The following is a 14,840-nucleotide window of genomic DNA, read 5'->3' on the forward strand; positions in this document are numbered from 1 at the left end:
ATGAATGCAGGGACTTTCGCTTCCATCAGTCAAGTGTTCCTGGCAGTGGAGCTCCCCTCTGGAGCTCACGTGTTGCCCGAGTCCGCTGTAAATTCCTCCTAGTTTTAAGCCTATAAGGTCGTAGCAGGTCAGGGACAGGGAAATAGGAAGCTGGTCCATCAACCAGGGAGTCACCCCTCAGCTGAGCTAGTGCAGATAAATAGGATAAGCAAGTTGGAATATTTTTATAAAGTCTCAGCAAGGCTCGATACTTTTCAGCCTAGGTGTGGTTTGGTAAAATATGTGTTATAAACCAAGGGGCTGTACTTTAAATCTCCCTCTGGGCCTGTATTTGGTGCTTTACGCAGAGAGGGTACTTTTACGTGAAACAATATGTTAACAGCCTGGTAGGAGAATGCAATTACAGTGGACCCTCTGTATCCTTGGGTTCTGCATCTGTGGATTCAACCAACCATGGATGGAAAACATTCGAAAAACAAAAATTCCAGAAAGCTCCAAAAAGCAAAACTTGAAGTTGCCGCACACCAACGACTATTGACACAGCACTGACATTGTATTAGGTATTAGAAGTCATCTAGAGATGATTCAAAGTATACGGGAGGATGTGTGTAGGTTATATGCAAATAGGCCATTTTATATAAGGAACTTGAGCATCCTTGGAGTTTGGTATCTGCGGGGTGGGCATGGGGGGGAGGGTACTGGAACCCCAACAGAAACCGAGGGACAATTGTACTCCTGTTCTCTCTACCAAACCTTAGCGGTCTTGCCTACCCATCTTTCCCCAGCCAACATGGAGCCTGGGAAAGTCCGACCTTGCACGGCGAGGGTCCTTGCCCAGTCAGCTGAGTCTACCAGGGGGTAGACAGGGGGTGACCGTCCACAGAGGCAACTTCTCCTCACAGCCTCCACTAATGACCTCGGCTCTTGCTGTGGTCACAGGAAGACTTGGCCCTGGGCTCCTCCAGTTGCTACATTTTCTAGTTCACCCATTGTTTAACTCCTACGGTTGAAACCATTAGTTTTTAATCTTTATAATCAAAATCCTTTCTAAAAATAAACTCATGTAACTCAATCATAAATGCAATTTATTGGCTATGGTATTTTTTCTTTACTGTCACTCGGGATCATCTTTCTGAACACCAGCCGTGATCCCGCAGTGTACGGTGGCCTGGCAGGAATCTGGAATCTGGGGCTCTGGAATCTGAAGATGCGGGTGCAGATCTTGACTCCACACGTAGTGCTGGGGGACCCTGGGGACACCACTGCACCCCCCTGAGCACCAGGACTTCCCGGGGCTGACTTGAGGGTGAAGGAGGTCATGTGTTAGGATGTGGGCTCCACGAAGGCAGAGATTTTTTACCTTTTTTGCCCAACAGTGAATCCTTATCACCTAGAACACCTGGCACAGCGAAGAAGACACTCAATAAACCCTGGTTGTTGAATGACGAGTCACAAGTGTGAGTCAGAGCACAGAAGCTGTGGAAGCACAGCAAATTAGGGTGAATAATTATCATTCGAGGACATAGGTTGGGGGTTGAGGGTGAGTGAGAAGTACAGAGTCCCTTTCCTCAGCTTAATTTGTTGATTTGCCATTTTGTCCTAAAGAAATGGGGTTTGTTTCACCTCTTCCTCATCTTCAATATGAATCCGGTTAAGGTTTGGTTATGTGGCATAAAGTTAATAGAGGTTTTAAAGCCAAATATACCTTCAAAGTTCCTGTGGATCACTTCACAGCCATCCTTCTGCCGGCAAAGCAGGAGCCTCGGTGGGAGGACATAGTGCTGCTTCTGTACCCGGGAGAGTCAAAGTGGATCCCAGCCCCCAACGGCCATGTGCCCCCCGCACGTGGACGGCAGAATCCCCGGCCTGTCCGCGGCCGCGGCTGTGCCCATGCTGGCGCTACGAGGTGTGTCACGTCAGGAATGCTCTTCCTCTAATGTCGTGGCACTGAGTCCTCCAACCTGTAAGACGCTGTCCTTGTTACAAAGATGACCAGGACGGTCCCAGGAGCTCACTATCAAGTTGGTATAAAACCACGGAGAACCTCAAGCCACAGAACCTGAAAATCCCCCCAAATCCTTAACAGGTCACAAATTTTCTGGTTTTAACTTAAACAACAATTTAAAAACTTGGGGAAAAAAATCATGATTTTATAATTTTTATGAACTGAACAATATTTTGAACATAAAAGAACAAATCAAAGGAATGCAGTGGTGAAATGATCCTTACCTAACTGATTTTGCTTAACAAACGCATATTTTTACATTTCCATTCTTTTCGATGGGGAAACTTTCAGGGTCCCTGCACAGAGACCCTGCACCCAGTGTGATAGGTGAGCAGCTCCAGGCAATGAGTTCCAGCACTGCCTGGCGGTGGTGGCCGGGGGCCTATTGTGGTCCAAAGTGGGTCCCAGCCAGGGTCTTTTTGGTGCTGGATCTCGGTGCTTAGCTGGCGTGGATGCCAGTCTAGGAAACCTGAAACTACCAGCCTGGTTTATGACCTTCCTCAATCTCCTCTCTGTAGAGGGGGAAGGAAATGACTTCTTCATCTCTCTTGACGACTGTGTTTGGTCCTCAATTGCCTAGAGGCTTGTCCTAGCAGCTAGAGCCTCAAAAACTGGGCCTGGGGAGGAGAGGAAGACATACAGACAAGCAGGAATGCCAGAGCCATAGAGGAGAGGCCAGCACCCAGAGCTGAGAAAGGGCTTTTGGGGGTCATCCCAGAGCAGGGGGGAATGAGGTACCCAGAAAAGACACCTGAAACAGTATTTTCTTAGTAACACAATGGAGTACAATTTCCTTAAGTAACACCCCCTACATACTTCAAACTTGTATTAAACATTCCCAATTCATTCTTTTATCAAATCTTGATTGACTCAAGATAATTTTGGTATATCCTTAAGGTGACATACTTTTCAGTCTTTTAAACACTTTTGAAGAAGTTTGGACATGTCACCCCATAATGGTAAGTGATAATGGCAAGTGATAAATAAAATGACTTCAATTAAGTACAAACATTATATATACCCATTCAAAAAGCCTGGGAGGGCGCGCACCAGATGCCAGCAGTGGCATCTCTCTCTGGGAGGCGGGGTTAGTGGTTGTCTTTACTTTCTTCTTTATACTTTACTCTATTTCCCCAATTTGCCAAGAGCGTTTAGTAATTTTTAATAATCCGAGCCTAGGCTCTGCGCTAGACTGCAGGGGTCAAGGCCCTGGGGCCCTTAGGGAGGCTGACCCCGAAACACAAGTCACAACTATGCAAGGAGGGCAACAGGCACAGCCAGAGGGGTGGTCAGAAGGGGCCTGAAGCAGTCGGGAAAGGCGTCCCCAGGAGGTGACATCTGGGTAAGGTATTAAAGTTGAAGAACTATTCCCCAGGTAGAGAAACAAGACCCAGGTAGGTCTTGCATTTCAGAAAGAGAGAACGACATACACGGATCTCTGAGGGTGTCCTGGAGAAATGAGATCTAAATAGTTAACAACAGCTAATGTAGATGGAGAATGAGCCTTAGGGGAAAGTGCTTATCTTCACAAATAATCAAGGAAGTACAAAGTAAAGGCACCAGGAGATGCCGTTTTGCCCATCAAATTAGCAAAGAAGAGAAATGACTTACAGCAAACCAGGAAGCAGCAGGAATCAGTCACTCTGCTGGCGAGAGCGGGCCCAGGCCGGCCGTTCTAAAAGGCAATGTGGTAGTAGGTATTCAGTCTTAAGTTTCCTTCCCACCGGCCCAGTAGCTCTTCATTCTCTATAACCAAATTCTACAGAGTCGGATTTGAGATGTGCACAGAGATCTCTGCACTCAGATGTCCATGGTGATTCTCTTTATGTCTTCATTCATTCCTTTATTTGGGGAAGTAGGTTCCCAGGTATTTGTGTGTGACTTTGCCACATCACCGACACATATGAATGTGTATTCTTCTGTATGCATCAAATATTGTACAATCGGTGAATTAAAGATGTGAGTTAAACTGACACATTACATTTCTCCAGCATCTGGCGTTTCCAGAGCATTCTCATTCTCACCGTCTTATTTGATCCTTACGACCTCCTGCAGGTTGGGTAGGGTGAGCCTGATTCTGGGAAGAGTGGATGTGTCACTCAGCCTGCAGCCTCCTCTCCTGCTCCTTGCTCAGAGAGACTGATCTATCCTTAGGCCTAGAAGGTGCAGCCCCTTGTACCATGGGATCTCCCACCACCACTACCACTGGCCAGAGCAAGTTGACAGGTAATATCAAACATAGAAGCAAACTTCCTACCCACTAGTCGGAAAGGACATCCATTCTAGGTTGAGGCGCTAACATGTAGCCATCAGATATCATAGTTTTGGTAATTTTTTAAATAGCATGGATTAATGTCAAATTTGCCCCAAATGGGTCTATACTTTTTCTTCCCTCATTTCCTCATAACCCCCGGTATATGACCAGGGACCCAGCACACACTAAGCCATAGTTATTTAACTGACACACTGAGAGAGCCCCTGGAAAATGGAATCTGATTTAAGGAGAATAAAAAAAAACAAGATATGAGCTAGAAGAAAAAAAGAATGAGAAATTGATATACTTTATTATTTTTTTTCTTTCCCAAGGGTTGCATAAAGTACAACTCTGTTACAAAATGCTACCTAACACCACTATCACAAGCTTCTTTGATTGAGGGCTTACTATGTGCCGGGCACTGCTATGGGGGGGAGGGGAGCACAGGTGAGCACAGTCTGTGCCCTCAAGTTTTGCCCAACATAAACGCGAGCTGGCCCAACTTCCTGATGTCTCTTGGCTCCACCTGTCTGACTGCATGAACCCATCCGCCCACTGCTGATGATGAATTACTGAATAATCCCACTACCTGGATGGAAAGGAATTTACTTCCTTTCTGGACTACAGCATTCTCAATATCCTTCCATGAAACCGCATACCTCATGTAGGTGTGTAGGGGTGTGTGTGTGTGTGTGTGTGTGTATCTGTTTATTTCCTCCTTGTCAGTTGTCACCTTTATAAGAGACATAACCTCAAACAGTTAAAAGAGTTCCTTTTACGTAAGGATCTACTCGTCTATATCTTTCTAGAAACTTCGGTCTCTTCCCACCCTCATGTGTATCAGTGCTAATGGATATAAGCATTAAACATAATCTGTTTTTCACAGACTATCTTCTGATTGTCATGATTACCTGGTTGAACCATCTTTGGCAGTTTGATCCTCTCTGGGAAGACACAATTGAAAATGACCAAGAAAACCTGAAGTCAGAACTTCCCCAAAGACCCATGGATAGACAGAACGTGCTTGGTTACTATACGAGTAACCACAGTGTAACTATTAACAATAATAGCTAACATTTACTAAGTGCTGAGTAACAATAATACAATTATTAATAATAATAGCTAATATTTACTAGGTGTTTTACTGTGTGCTAGGCCCGTGCTAAGCTCATTACAGACATCTTATTTAGACCTCACAACAGCCCTAAAAGGGCAGTGAACTATTACCTCCGTTTTACAGATGGGTATAAATTGGCTTCAGAAAGAAGCAAACAGAGCTAGGATTTCAAACCTGGGTCTGACTCCTACCCACTAAATGCCATAAAAACTCCATTTTAAAAAAGAAGTTACAAGGCCTGTGTTTTTATATCTACCTATAGATATACCTAAAAGTGTATGTTTATAAATGTGCATATATATATATATATATATAATAGTTCAATTCTCAAGAACACAAGTATTTTAATAAACAACCACACATTTCCACACTGAAGATGGGCCTGAATTCATTTGGTGAAAAGTCCCTGCTTTCTACCTGAGCAGTTTGTAAACAAACACAGAAACAGCCCTGTTTGCATTCTGCCGACCCCCCTCCGCCCTGTCCTCCACGGTCCAGAAGGGACAGGCTCAGCGCCTCAGCCAGTCGCCATGGCAACTGCCAGGCAGCCCCGACCCAGCTCGGAGGTGGGTCAGAAAGGTGTGGAACACGGGAAGCGGACCCCCAGGAGGCCTCCAAGTCACCTTCCTCCCCCGGGGCGGTCCCACCGTAGAAGCCGAAGCCACGATCCCCAGCCCCTCTGGGCAGAACCATGGATCGCGTTTCCTTCACTCCTTCTTTTGGCGGGGGTGGGAGAAGCAGAGAGAGGAGGGTCTCATTTATATTTAAGAAAAGCAAGAAGATAATTTCTGCCTGGGGGAATGGAGCTGGGAGGAACCGTGGTCCTTCACCTTCTCCGCTCACCTGAAGCCCTGCCGCCTCGCCCCTCCCTTCTCCACGGAGGGCTCATCTGCGCACGCTCCCTGCGGTGGAGGGAGGGGGGAGGGGGAGAGGGAGGGGGAGGGGGGAGGGGGAAAGGAGAGGATGGGAACCCCCTCCCGGGGGGTGATGGGAAGGGCCGGCTGGGGGAATAGGGGAAGTGCCTCCCTGTCAAGGTTGAGAAGTAGGATTTCCTCCTTTTTCCAGTGAAGAAATTCCTCCTAGTGAGGCCTCACCTTTCTGTCTCTGGGGAAGGACGAGGATGAGCTATGCCGCAGTTTCGCAGGCCTTCGGATTTTGAAATCGCTGCTTCTGTGATCACCAAGTACTTGCGTGTCACGTGGGGCTTAAGGGTCAGGGAGTTTGGGGCTGCCCCGCCTCAGGTTGGCCTAATGAGGTGTTTCTGGACTACGCAGGTCTCATAGGGAGAGGGTAGGTGGGGCTTTCTACTTGCCCTGAGCGGGGAGCAGCCTCTTTCTGGAAGGAGTTTCTGGGCTCTTTGCTGCAGGAGGCTGGGAGGCCGGTCCTGATGTTTACCTGATCTTGCCTTATTTGGACGATTGCTAAACCTGCAGGGTAGTGAAATTACTATAGATTGACTGAAAGATTTGGGTGGGTGGGGAGGATTCTGACTAATTTGCGTAAGCCATAAATCAAGTTGTAAATTTTAGGATCTAATAATTCAATGGCTAGGCACCCAGCTGCTTATGATGTGATCCAGGGCAGGGTGTGCTTAAACCACTTTCTGAGTCTTTTAATCGAAGGCTCTTTGAGCCAGTGGTTCTCTGCTTGGTAGATGGTTAAAGTCACTCCCAGAAAAGAATAGTTATTCCTTTAAATCAGAGATCTGGGGGGCAGTAGAGTGTAGTGATTTACAGCAATAGCTTGAGTCAGATGGCATGGTTTGAATCCCACTGGCTGTGTGATTTTGAGCAATGTCTTTACCTCTCTGTGGCTCCCTTTCCTTAGCTGTACAATGGAGAAATGACAGTGAGGATTTGTTAAGATAATTCATATATAAAACTCTTCAAACACTGCCAGCACAGAGTCAGAACTTAGCAAACATTACTCACTGGCATTTTTAGAGAAAATTTGAAAGTTGAATTTCTGACATTTATTTTTATATGCAAAAAAGCTAACATCTGGTTGCATATTCTTGATGGTATTACCACTCCAGGTCTCTAATATTTAACATATTTTGAGGTATTATTATAAAAAGACACACCCCACTGTAGTAAATGTGGCAACTGACAAGTATAAAGAAGAAAATCATAGTCATCTGTCCTTCTAAAGTCCCCACTTTTTCCCACAAGGAAAACTGTTAATTTGGGGTGTTTACAATCTTTTTATCTTTGCAACTAACAAACAATATAATTGTAGGGTCTTGTGTGTTAATTTGCTTGTACATTTATTTTTTCAGTAAGTGATGGATTTGGGCCTGAGATGTGGTTAAGATTGTAACCTTCCATTATGCTATTGTTTCAGAGGGAAAGGTTGGCATGCTATGTGTTCTGGAAGATCTGTCGATTATTCAGCTATTCACCTCATGGATTTGGCCTTTGTGTTTACTCAGGCACTGCTACCCTCCCCCATCTCCCCATCCCCCAGCAACATCACACAACACACCTGGGAGGGGGCTGGGTGGGTGTGAGGAGAACTTTCTACTAATGATATGTGATTTCTTTGTTAGATCTTCATTGATGTCATTATATAGCTATCATAATAAATAACCATACATTAATAAAATACCATTTTTGATCCCCAGGGCAGCTCTTTGAGTTTGGAAGGGTTTATTCCCCTCAGTTTACAGAATAGGAAACTGAGGCTCAGGGCAGGTGAGTTGCCTGAGGTCACCGAAACTAATAGGCCATGGGAACCCAGAATTTGAAGTTGGGCATTCTGGCTCTAGGTGAGTAATATTTCCACTAAATGATGACTTTAAGACCTGTTTTCCCTCCATTTAGATCGATTTTAAAAAATACTTAAATATTAGATTTAAATAAATAAAAAGTTGGGGTTATTATTATTGTTGAAGGTATTAAATCTCAAAAGCAACTAAGAGCACCATGCAATATTTAGATTTAAGATGAAACACAGTTATTTGTATAATTTGCAAAAACACATTAAAATTGGATATACAAATGTACGATGGCCAAACCATATATAGAAATAGAACTCTGACCCACAAGTTGCAGCAACAAGCCCAGGAAACCAACCCACTATCTACAGTAACCATCTCAAGAAGCCAGCCTACTGTGGGCCAGACTGGCAGGAAGTCAGTTGCTAGCTCTACTAACTGATCCAGGAACAAACAATAACCCCTTTAACAATCGGCTCCAAATGGCCAGGACTTGATTATAACTGGGAGGCACCCTAATTTTTGCCCCCCCTTCCCCCTTAGGACCAACCAGAGAAAGCTGAGGTTTTTTTTTTTTTTTTTTTTTTTAAAGGGAACGCTATTTATTTATTTATTTATTTATTTATTTATTTGGCTGTGTTGGGTCTTCATTTCTGCGCGAGGGCTTTCTCTAGTTGCGGCAAGCAGGGGCCACTCTTCATCGCGGTGCGCGGGCCTCTCGCTATCGCGGCCTCTCTTGTTGCGGAGCACAAGCTCCGGACGCGCAGGCTCAGTAGTTGTGGCTCACGGGCCTAGTTGCTCCGCGGCATGTGGGATCTTCCCAGACCAGGGCTCGAACCCGTGTCCCCTGCATTGGCAGGCAGATTCTCAACCACTGCGCCACCAGGGAAGCCCCAGAAAGCTGAGTTTTTACTGTAACCAAACACATGGGATATCTCGGTTCTCGTGAGCCCTCTGGCAGCTTTCCCACACCCACAGCCTGCAATCAGGGCACCAACCCCTTTCCTTTTTCCCACTATAAAGCTTTCCCACTCCTCTGCCTGCCTTTGAGTCTCTGCCAAAATGCAAGTGATGGTGGCTGAATCCCTTGCTATAGCAAGCCGCGAATAAATGGTCTTTGCCTGTTCTCATTGGGTGGTCTTTGTTTATTTCCACACACAAAATAGAGATTCTTTTAAGTAAAAGTGATAAAGGAAAAACATATTTCCATCTCACCAGGGGATATAAAGGCCCATATGGACTGGATTTCCTTGGCTTGGTTGAGCATCCACTGTGTGCAAAACATGAGGTGCTGAGGGGGAAACGAAGATGAGAGCGGCATGGCTCCTGATACCCAGAAATCAGACAACCACCCAGATGACTGTCACATGAGACAGAACTTGTCTTGTGTATTTGATGAAGATGGTTAAAGTTACGATGGGAATTAAGAGAGAGACAGTGAGCACAGCTAACTTGAAGGATCAATAGAAACTGCAGGAGGGAGGTGTCCAACATTTAGAGCAAAAAATTAAAAATACAGAGAAATATGGTTAATATATACTAATAAAAACTCACTACTTAAAATTAAATTTTGCGTGTTGTCACACTCAGACCTTTAAAATATATAGGTAGATGGATGGATGGTAGCCAGATAGATGATACAGAGAGCTGAAGTCCTTTCCTCTTTCTCTAAGCCCCACTCCCCTCTTCCTCCACGAGGGCATCCTTACCATGAATTTGGAGCTTTTTCTGGAAGTGGTCTCTTATCCAGTCTTTGATGAATGGCTATGACTTTTGATAGGCAAGGCTGGGGGAAGGAAGACTTTCCAGGGAGAGAGTCTGGCACAGGCAAAGGCATAGAAGTGGGGAAGTGAAGGAGGTACTGGGGCAAGTGCCTGTGGTTTTCTTTTGTCTGAAGCATCTAAACCAGTATAGGAAGGGGATGGTGGGCCGTGAGGCTGAGAGGATGACTTAGGGCTTGAACATGGAGGGACTGAACGCCAGTGGATAAGGCTGGTCTGCATTTGGGCTTCGGGGTAGAGGAGGAACGTGAGGTGGCTAAGAGTACCAAAGGCTGGAGATAGAGAGGCTGAATTAGAGGCCATTGCTAGAGCTTACAGGCTGGGATCAGGGCTGGCGACAGACGAGTCGGGAAGGAGATCATGAGGGGCCCTGGGCAGGCCGAGGGTCAGATGACCGGAGGGAAGCTAGGAGGAGGGGCCCATTAACGAGTGGGAGTGAGTGTGAATGTGCAGGTGTATGTGTGCACGTGCGCGTGTGAGTGACTGTCTAGGCGTGTGTGAGGGAGCGAGCTCCATATGGGAACCCCAGGGGGCTGGACTCACACCCAGGGTGGAGGAGAGACGTCAAACCCTGATGGGCATCAAGGTAGACTGCATCTGCTAATAGGTCGGAGCTGACTCCTTGAGTCAGGAGGAGATGTTTACAGACACGAGAAAAGATCTCGAAGAACACATCTCTGTGGACCGCCAACACCGAAGGATCAGAAGAGCCCAGAAAGGTGAGGAGGGGCGGGAAGGGCCTGCCGAGGGACCCGAGGAACCAGTGGCCGGGGCTGGGAAGGGGCAGTGCCCAGCTCTAGGCAGGGGTGAAGGCCTCAAGAGAACTGGCCCGACGCGCTTCCTGCACCTCTCCTCGTTGCAGCATCACCCAGCAGCTGGTTAAAGGGGGCCAGCCACGTGGTGTCCAGGTTAGCGAGCAGGTGGGTTACCCAGTACGCCTCAGGCCCCGCCCCCTCCCTCCTCTTGCGCGACGATTGGCCGAGACGCCCCTTCTCGTTGCTATGACAGCCCCGAAGGCTGCCATTGGTTTCTCCCCACGCCTTCCCGCCCCAGGCCTCGCCTCTCTCCCGTCCCAAGCGGCGATTGGTGGATGCATCCCGTTGCTATGACAGCATGCGACGGTTAACAGTGACTCCTACCCCCGCCTTCCGGCTTCTACGCCTCCCTACGTTGAGAGAGAGGCGGGCCTGGCCGCGTCTCCATGGCTACGGCGGACGCGGTGCAGGCCGCTGGTACCTGCCGACTAGAAAGGCTCAGGCGGCAGCCGGGATCCAGACTGGGGCGGGATCATGTCGGACCTGGGCTCGGAAGAGTTGGAGGAGGAGGGAGAGAATGATCTTGGGGTGAGATCTCCGGGTAAGGGAGGGGCTCCCAGGGGTGCGCGGACCCTTGGAAGCCGGTTTCGGAGAGTGGGGTGGCCTGGAGGCCAGCCACAGTCCCACTGGGAGGCCCAGCCAAGAGCAAGGACCACGCAGGCCACCGCGGGCGCTGCGTCCTGCAAGATGGCTGTGAAAGGTGAAACGTTATGACGTCTGCCTGCCGAATCCCTTCTCGCTCCCCACTCCACCAATTCCTCCTCTCGTTAAAGGCAAAGATTTCCAAATCCAAGGCTTTGGGAGCGTCCTCCTCCCGGCTGTTACCCTCCATCGAGGCAGTTTCCTTGAGTGGCTGGGTCATCCCAAGCTACCATACTATTCTTGAATGTATTTTGTATATTATTCTGAAACTATTTCCGTAATGGAGCTTGGCTCCTCGGCGTTAAAGGAAGATGAAGGAAAGCTGCTTCCTGGCAGCCTTCAAGAAATGCTAAGGAGGTCCCAGGCTCAGCGAAGGCTTCCTGAAGTATTACCATACAGGCCTGTAATCACATGTGCTTCCTTCACTCTTGCTGGGACTGACCCGGGTCGTTGGAACTATTTCCTGGTTTAGACAGCAGAGAGGAGGTAAGGGATACACGTTCAGTGATGTGAGCTGGGCTCCACGTGGGCATATTTGTCCTGCCCGAAGCCAGAGCGTGACTGTTGCCTGGCTGGCAGGTTGGGAACCTCATCCGCTGTGTGTGTGCAGGGTACAGAGTTGAAATAGTTTCAGAATTACCTGAAAAATCTAGCACCCCTGCTGAGATAGCTGTGCTTGCTCAGACCCTTTTTACTAGCTCTGCACACCCATCTTCCAGCTTCTGCCTGATTGGTTTGCTGCTCAAGACAAGCACCTCTGTGCACTGGAGCCACCTGGCCAGTAGGGAGCGGCAGAAGTGCCTGGGATGTACGTATCCCGGGGCAGCCAGCAGCTAGTGCTAAAAGGCAGGACAAACTGCAGTGATCTACACTGCGGAACCCCCTGTGCGATGAGGCTGAGTCTGGGACATCACCCGACATCACCCATGCTTGGCAGCCGCCTCTTTCACGTCTGTTTTCGCACCCCCTTTGCTGGTCTCTCCTGGGAGCACTTAAAAAAAATCTCTCCCCAAGGTCTGCTTCTGAGGAACCCAAGCTACATCACCTTCCCAGTAAGCTTTCTAGTTCGTCCCCTCAAATGGCCCTACTGATCTGTAACTTTTTAGTGCCCATAATTTTCATGTTTGATTCACAGTTGGGGTCATTTTCAAGGGTTCCCTTCCTGTTCAGGCACCCCAGCATCTCAGTGTTGGGTGTATTGAGAGGTCTTTGGGGCAGGAGGAAGAGCCTTTTGTACATTTTGATTTAGAGCAACCCTGAAACAAGTCTGTAAGGTTGTAAAGTTCTGTCTTATAATCTGAGCATGAATTTCTGAGCCAAACAGTCCTAGAAAAGGCACAAGAACTGCAAAAATGTTTGTTTCTGAAGCTCTTGACTTAATGTGTCTGAGCTTGTGTGTAATGTCTACCCAGATCCAACGCCATGTCAAATCATTGCTCTATGCCCTCGCCATTTCATTATTCATTATCTGCACTCTACACTCATGCATTAGGTGCTTGAGAAACGTTTATTTTTTGAAGGATCGAGAAAATAGGGAAGCGACAAGCTTGTATTATGTTTTTTATTGATTTACTGTTAAGATAGATTAATTATCAATCTTAGCTATGAGTGTTTGAACCTTAAGTCTCTTGATAAGGAGTTTAAAAATAAGATAAACTAAATTGAGTTAGGAGACTCAAGTTGACAGCTGAGCCCAGTTTATTCCTCAGTTCCCCCTGCCCCTCTCCCACCATCAGAGCTTCCTTGAAGGTCAAAGCTGTCTTCAGGCCACAGACACCCCAGGGATGATTTGCATTTTAAGTTCTGTATTATTGGAGGAAGGTGGGTTTAGGACATGTTCCACCCGCAAATGCTACTTCAAACGTGTTCCTATAAAGAACACAACTTGGAGCACCTCGCATTTTCCTCAAAATGGTCAGTTTCGTTTACAGTGTAAAGGATTATCATAATAAATTGGAGGGAGAGAGTGAAAGTCCCACCATGGACACGTACCAGCTGTGTGACCTTGGACTGATGTCCTTGTCACCCAGGTCTGGTACCTACCTCACCTGTAAGACAAGGTCAAGGATTGGGAGGATGCAATGGAATACTGTTTATAAAATGCCTAACACATAGTTAGTGCTTTTATTTATTTTAGTCATTTTTTAAAAAATTTATTTTGGCTGCGCTGGGTCTTCGTTTTGGCACATGGGATCTTTTTCCTTGCAGCGTGCAGGATCTTTAGTTGCAGCATGCAGGATCTAGTTCCCCAACCAGGGTTCAAACCCGGGTCCCCTGCTTTGGGAGCGCAGAGTCTTACCCACTGGACCACCAGGGAGGTCCCTGGTTAGTGCTTAATAAATGGTAACTGTGATCACCTTGTTTCCTTTGGTCCAGGAATACGAAGGGGAGCGGAACGAGGCCGGTGAGCGGCATGGACACGGGAAAGCGAGACTGCCCAATGGGGACACGTATGAAGGGAAATACGAACATGGTAAAAGACACGGCCAGGTCAGAATCGATGACTTGAGTGGGTGGTTTACCCAATTTAATACTCTGTTAGCAATTATTAAATTCAGGATTGATATGAATTATATAATCAATGTGTTTCAGGGGACCTACAAATTTAAAAGTGGTGCGCGGTACATTGGAGAATATGTTAAAAATAAAAAACATGGTCAAGGCACTTTTATCTATCCAGACGGATCAAGATATGAAGGTAAAATATTACCACAAAGCAGACTTCCGTGTTGTGGAGGACTTGGGGATGGAACTTCTCTGTGGATGCTGAGACACACATGAAAGCTTCAAGTTCCCCAGTCATTCAACAAATACGAACTGTGTTCCTGTGTTCACAGGGTTGATGCAGAAACCAGAAAGCCTTGTAATTAGTGAAGTGGTCCACAGGGGGACATGTGACTGTCCCTGTGACCCGCACATTCCCTCCTGGGGGCCCATGTGCTGAGAGAGGCTGCTGGGCGAGCCCGGACCTCGGGGAGTGGGTTGGACCCGGGTCAACTGGTGCTCAGTGGTGTTCTTCTCCTTGGAACTGTTCTTGCTCTCTTCCATTTCTGACCAGCCCCTCTTCTGATGAACACACTGTTGGTTTAGATGGTGGTTCTTTCACTGAAGGCTTCTGATCTGGGAGGCGTTCTGCCTCGTTAAACTGGCGTTCTTACCTCTGCCGCAGTGCGTTACCTGCCAATGTTATGGCTCAGGAAGATTCTTGTCCCCTTATTTCCAAGAACCGCACTGCCGCCCCACCCACAATTGTCACCTGGTGTGACGACAGTGTGACGTCTCACCCCAAAGACCGGTGAAGGCAGTTCCTAACCCAGGGAGAGAGACGAGCGGGGGTGGGTTGTGAGCCTCGCAAATGGTGTGCAAAGGTTATGTTCTAGGCTGCTTTTCTGGGAAGAAGTTATCTAGTTTTCATCAGATTTCCAGAAAGGTCTGTGAGCCCAACCCTGGAACTGGTGTGACAGTAAGCGTGACCTGGTTCAAGGGACCCCATCCCCCCTTGCCTCAGCC

At 47.4% G+C, this 14,840-nt stretch overlaps 2 protein-coding genes across 6 annotated transcripts in view; one reads left to right on the forward strand and one right to left on the reverse strand.

Moving 5' to 3' along the window:
• The window catches only part of SLC37A1 (solute carrier family 37 member 1), an 80,561-nt gene extending 73,926 nt beyond the window's left edge, over nucleotides 1-6,635 (reverse strand). The window contains exons 1-2 of the mRNA XM_082393007.1: nucleotides 6,471-6,635; nucleotides 3,617-3,680 (exon numbers count right to left, since the gene is read on the reverse strand). The gene's annotated coding sequence lies outside the window, so the exon portion shown is untranslated. The remainder of the gene's footprint in view (nucleotides 1-3,616; nucleotides 3,681-6,470) is intronic.
• Nucleotides 6,636-11,055: 4,420 nt separating this feature from the next.
• Nucleotides 11,056-14,840, forward strand: part of RSPH1 (radial spoke head component 1) — a 46,197-nt gene continuing 42,412 nt past the window's right edge. For 2 of the 5 annotated variants that reach the window (XM_082392884.1, XM_082392883.1), the window contains exons 1-3: nucleotides 11,065-11,216; nucleotides 13,707-13,820; nucleotides 13,923-14,028. In XM_082392884.1, the coding sequence (XP_082249010.1) occupies nucleotides 11,163-11,216; nucleotides 13,707-13,820; nucleotides 13,923-14,028 (274 nt within the window). In that variant the 5' untranslated portion in view covers nucleotides 11,065-11,162. Of the gene's footprint in view, nucleotides 11,217-13,706; nucleotides 13,840-13,922; nucleotides 14,029-14,840 lie in introns of all 5 variants that reach the window. The other 3 variants (XM_082392887.1, XM_082392885.1, XM_082392886.1) reach the window with 3 other exon arrangements.

The sequence above is a fragment of the Balaenoptera borealis genome (assembly GCF_965194805.1).
Source record: "Balaenoptera borealis genome assembly, chromosome: 5".
Taxonomy (NCBI): domain Eukaryota; kingdom Metazoa; phylum Chordata; class Mammalia; order Artiodactyla; family Balaenopteridae; genus Balaenoptera; species Balaenoptera borealis.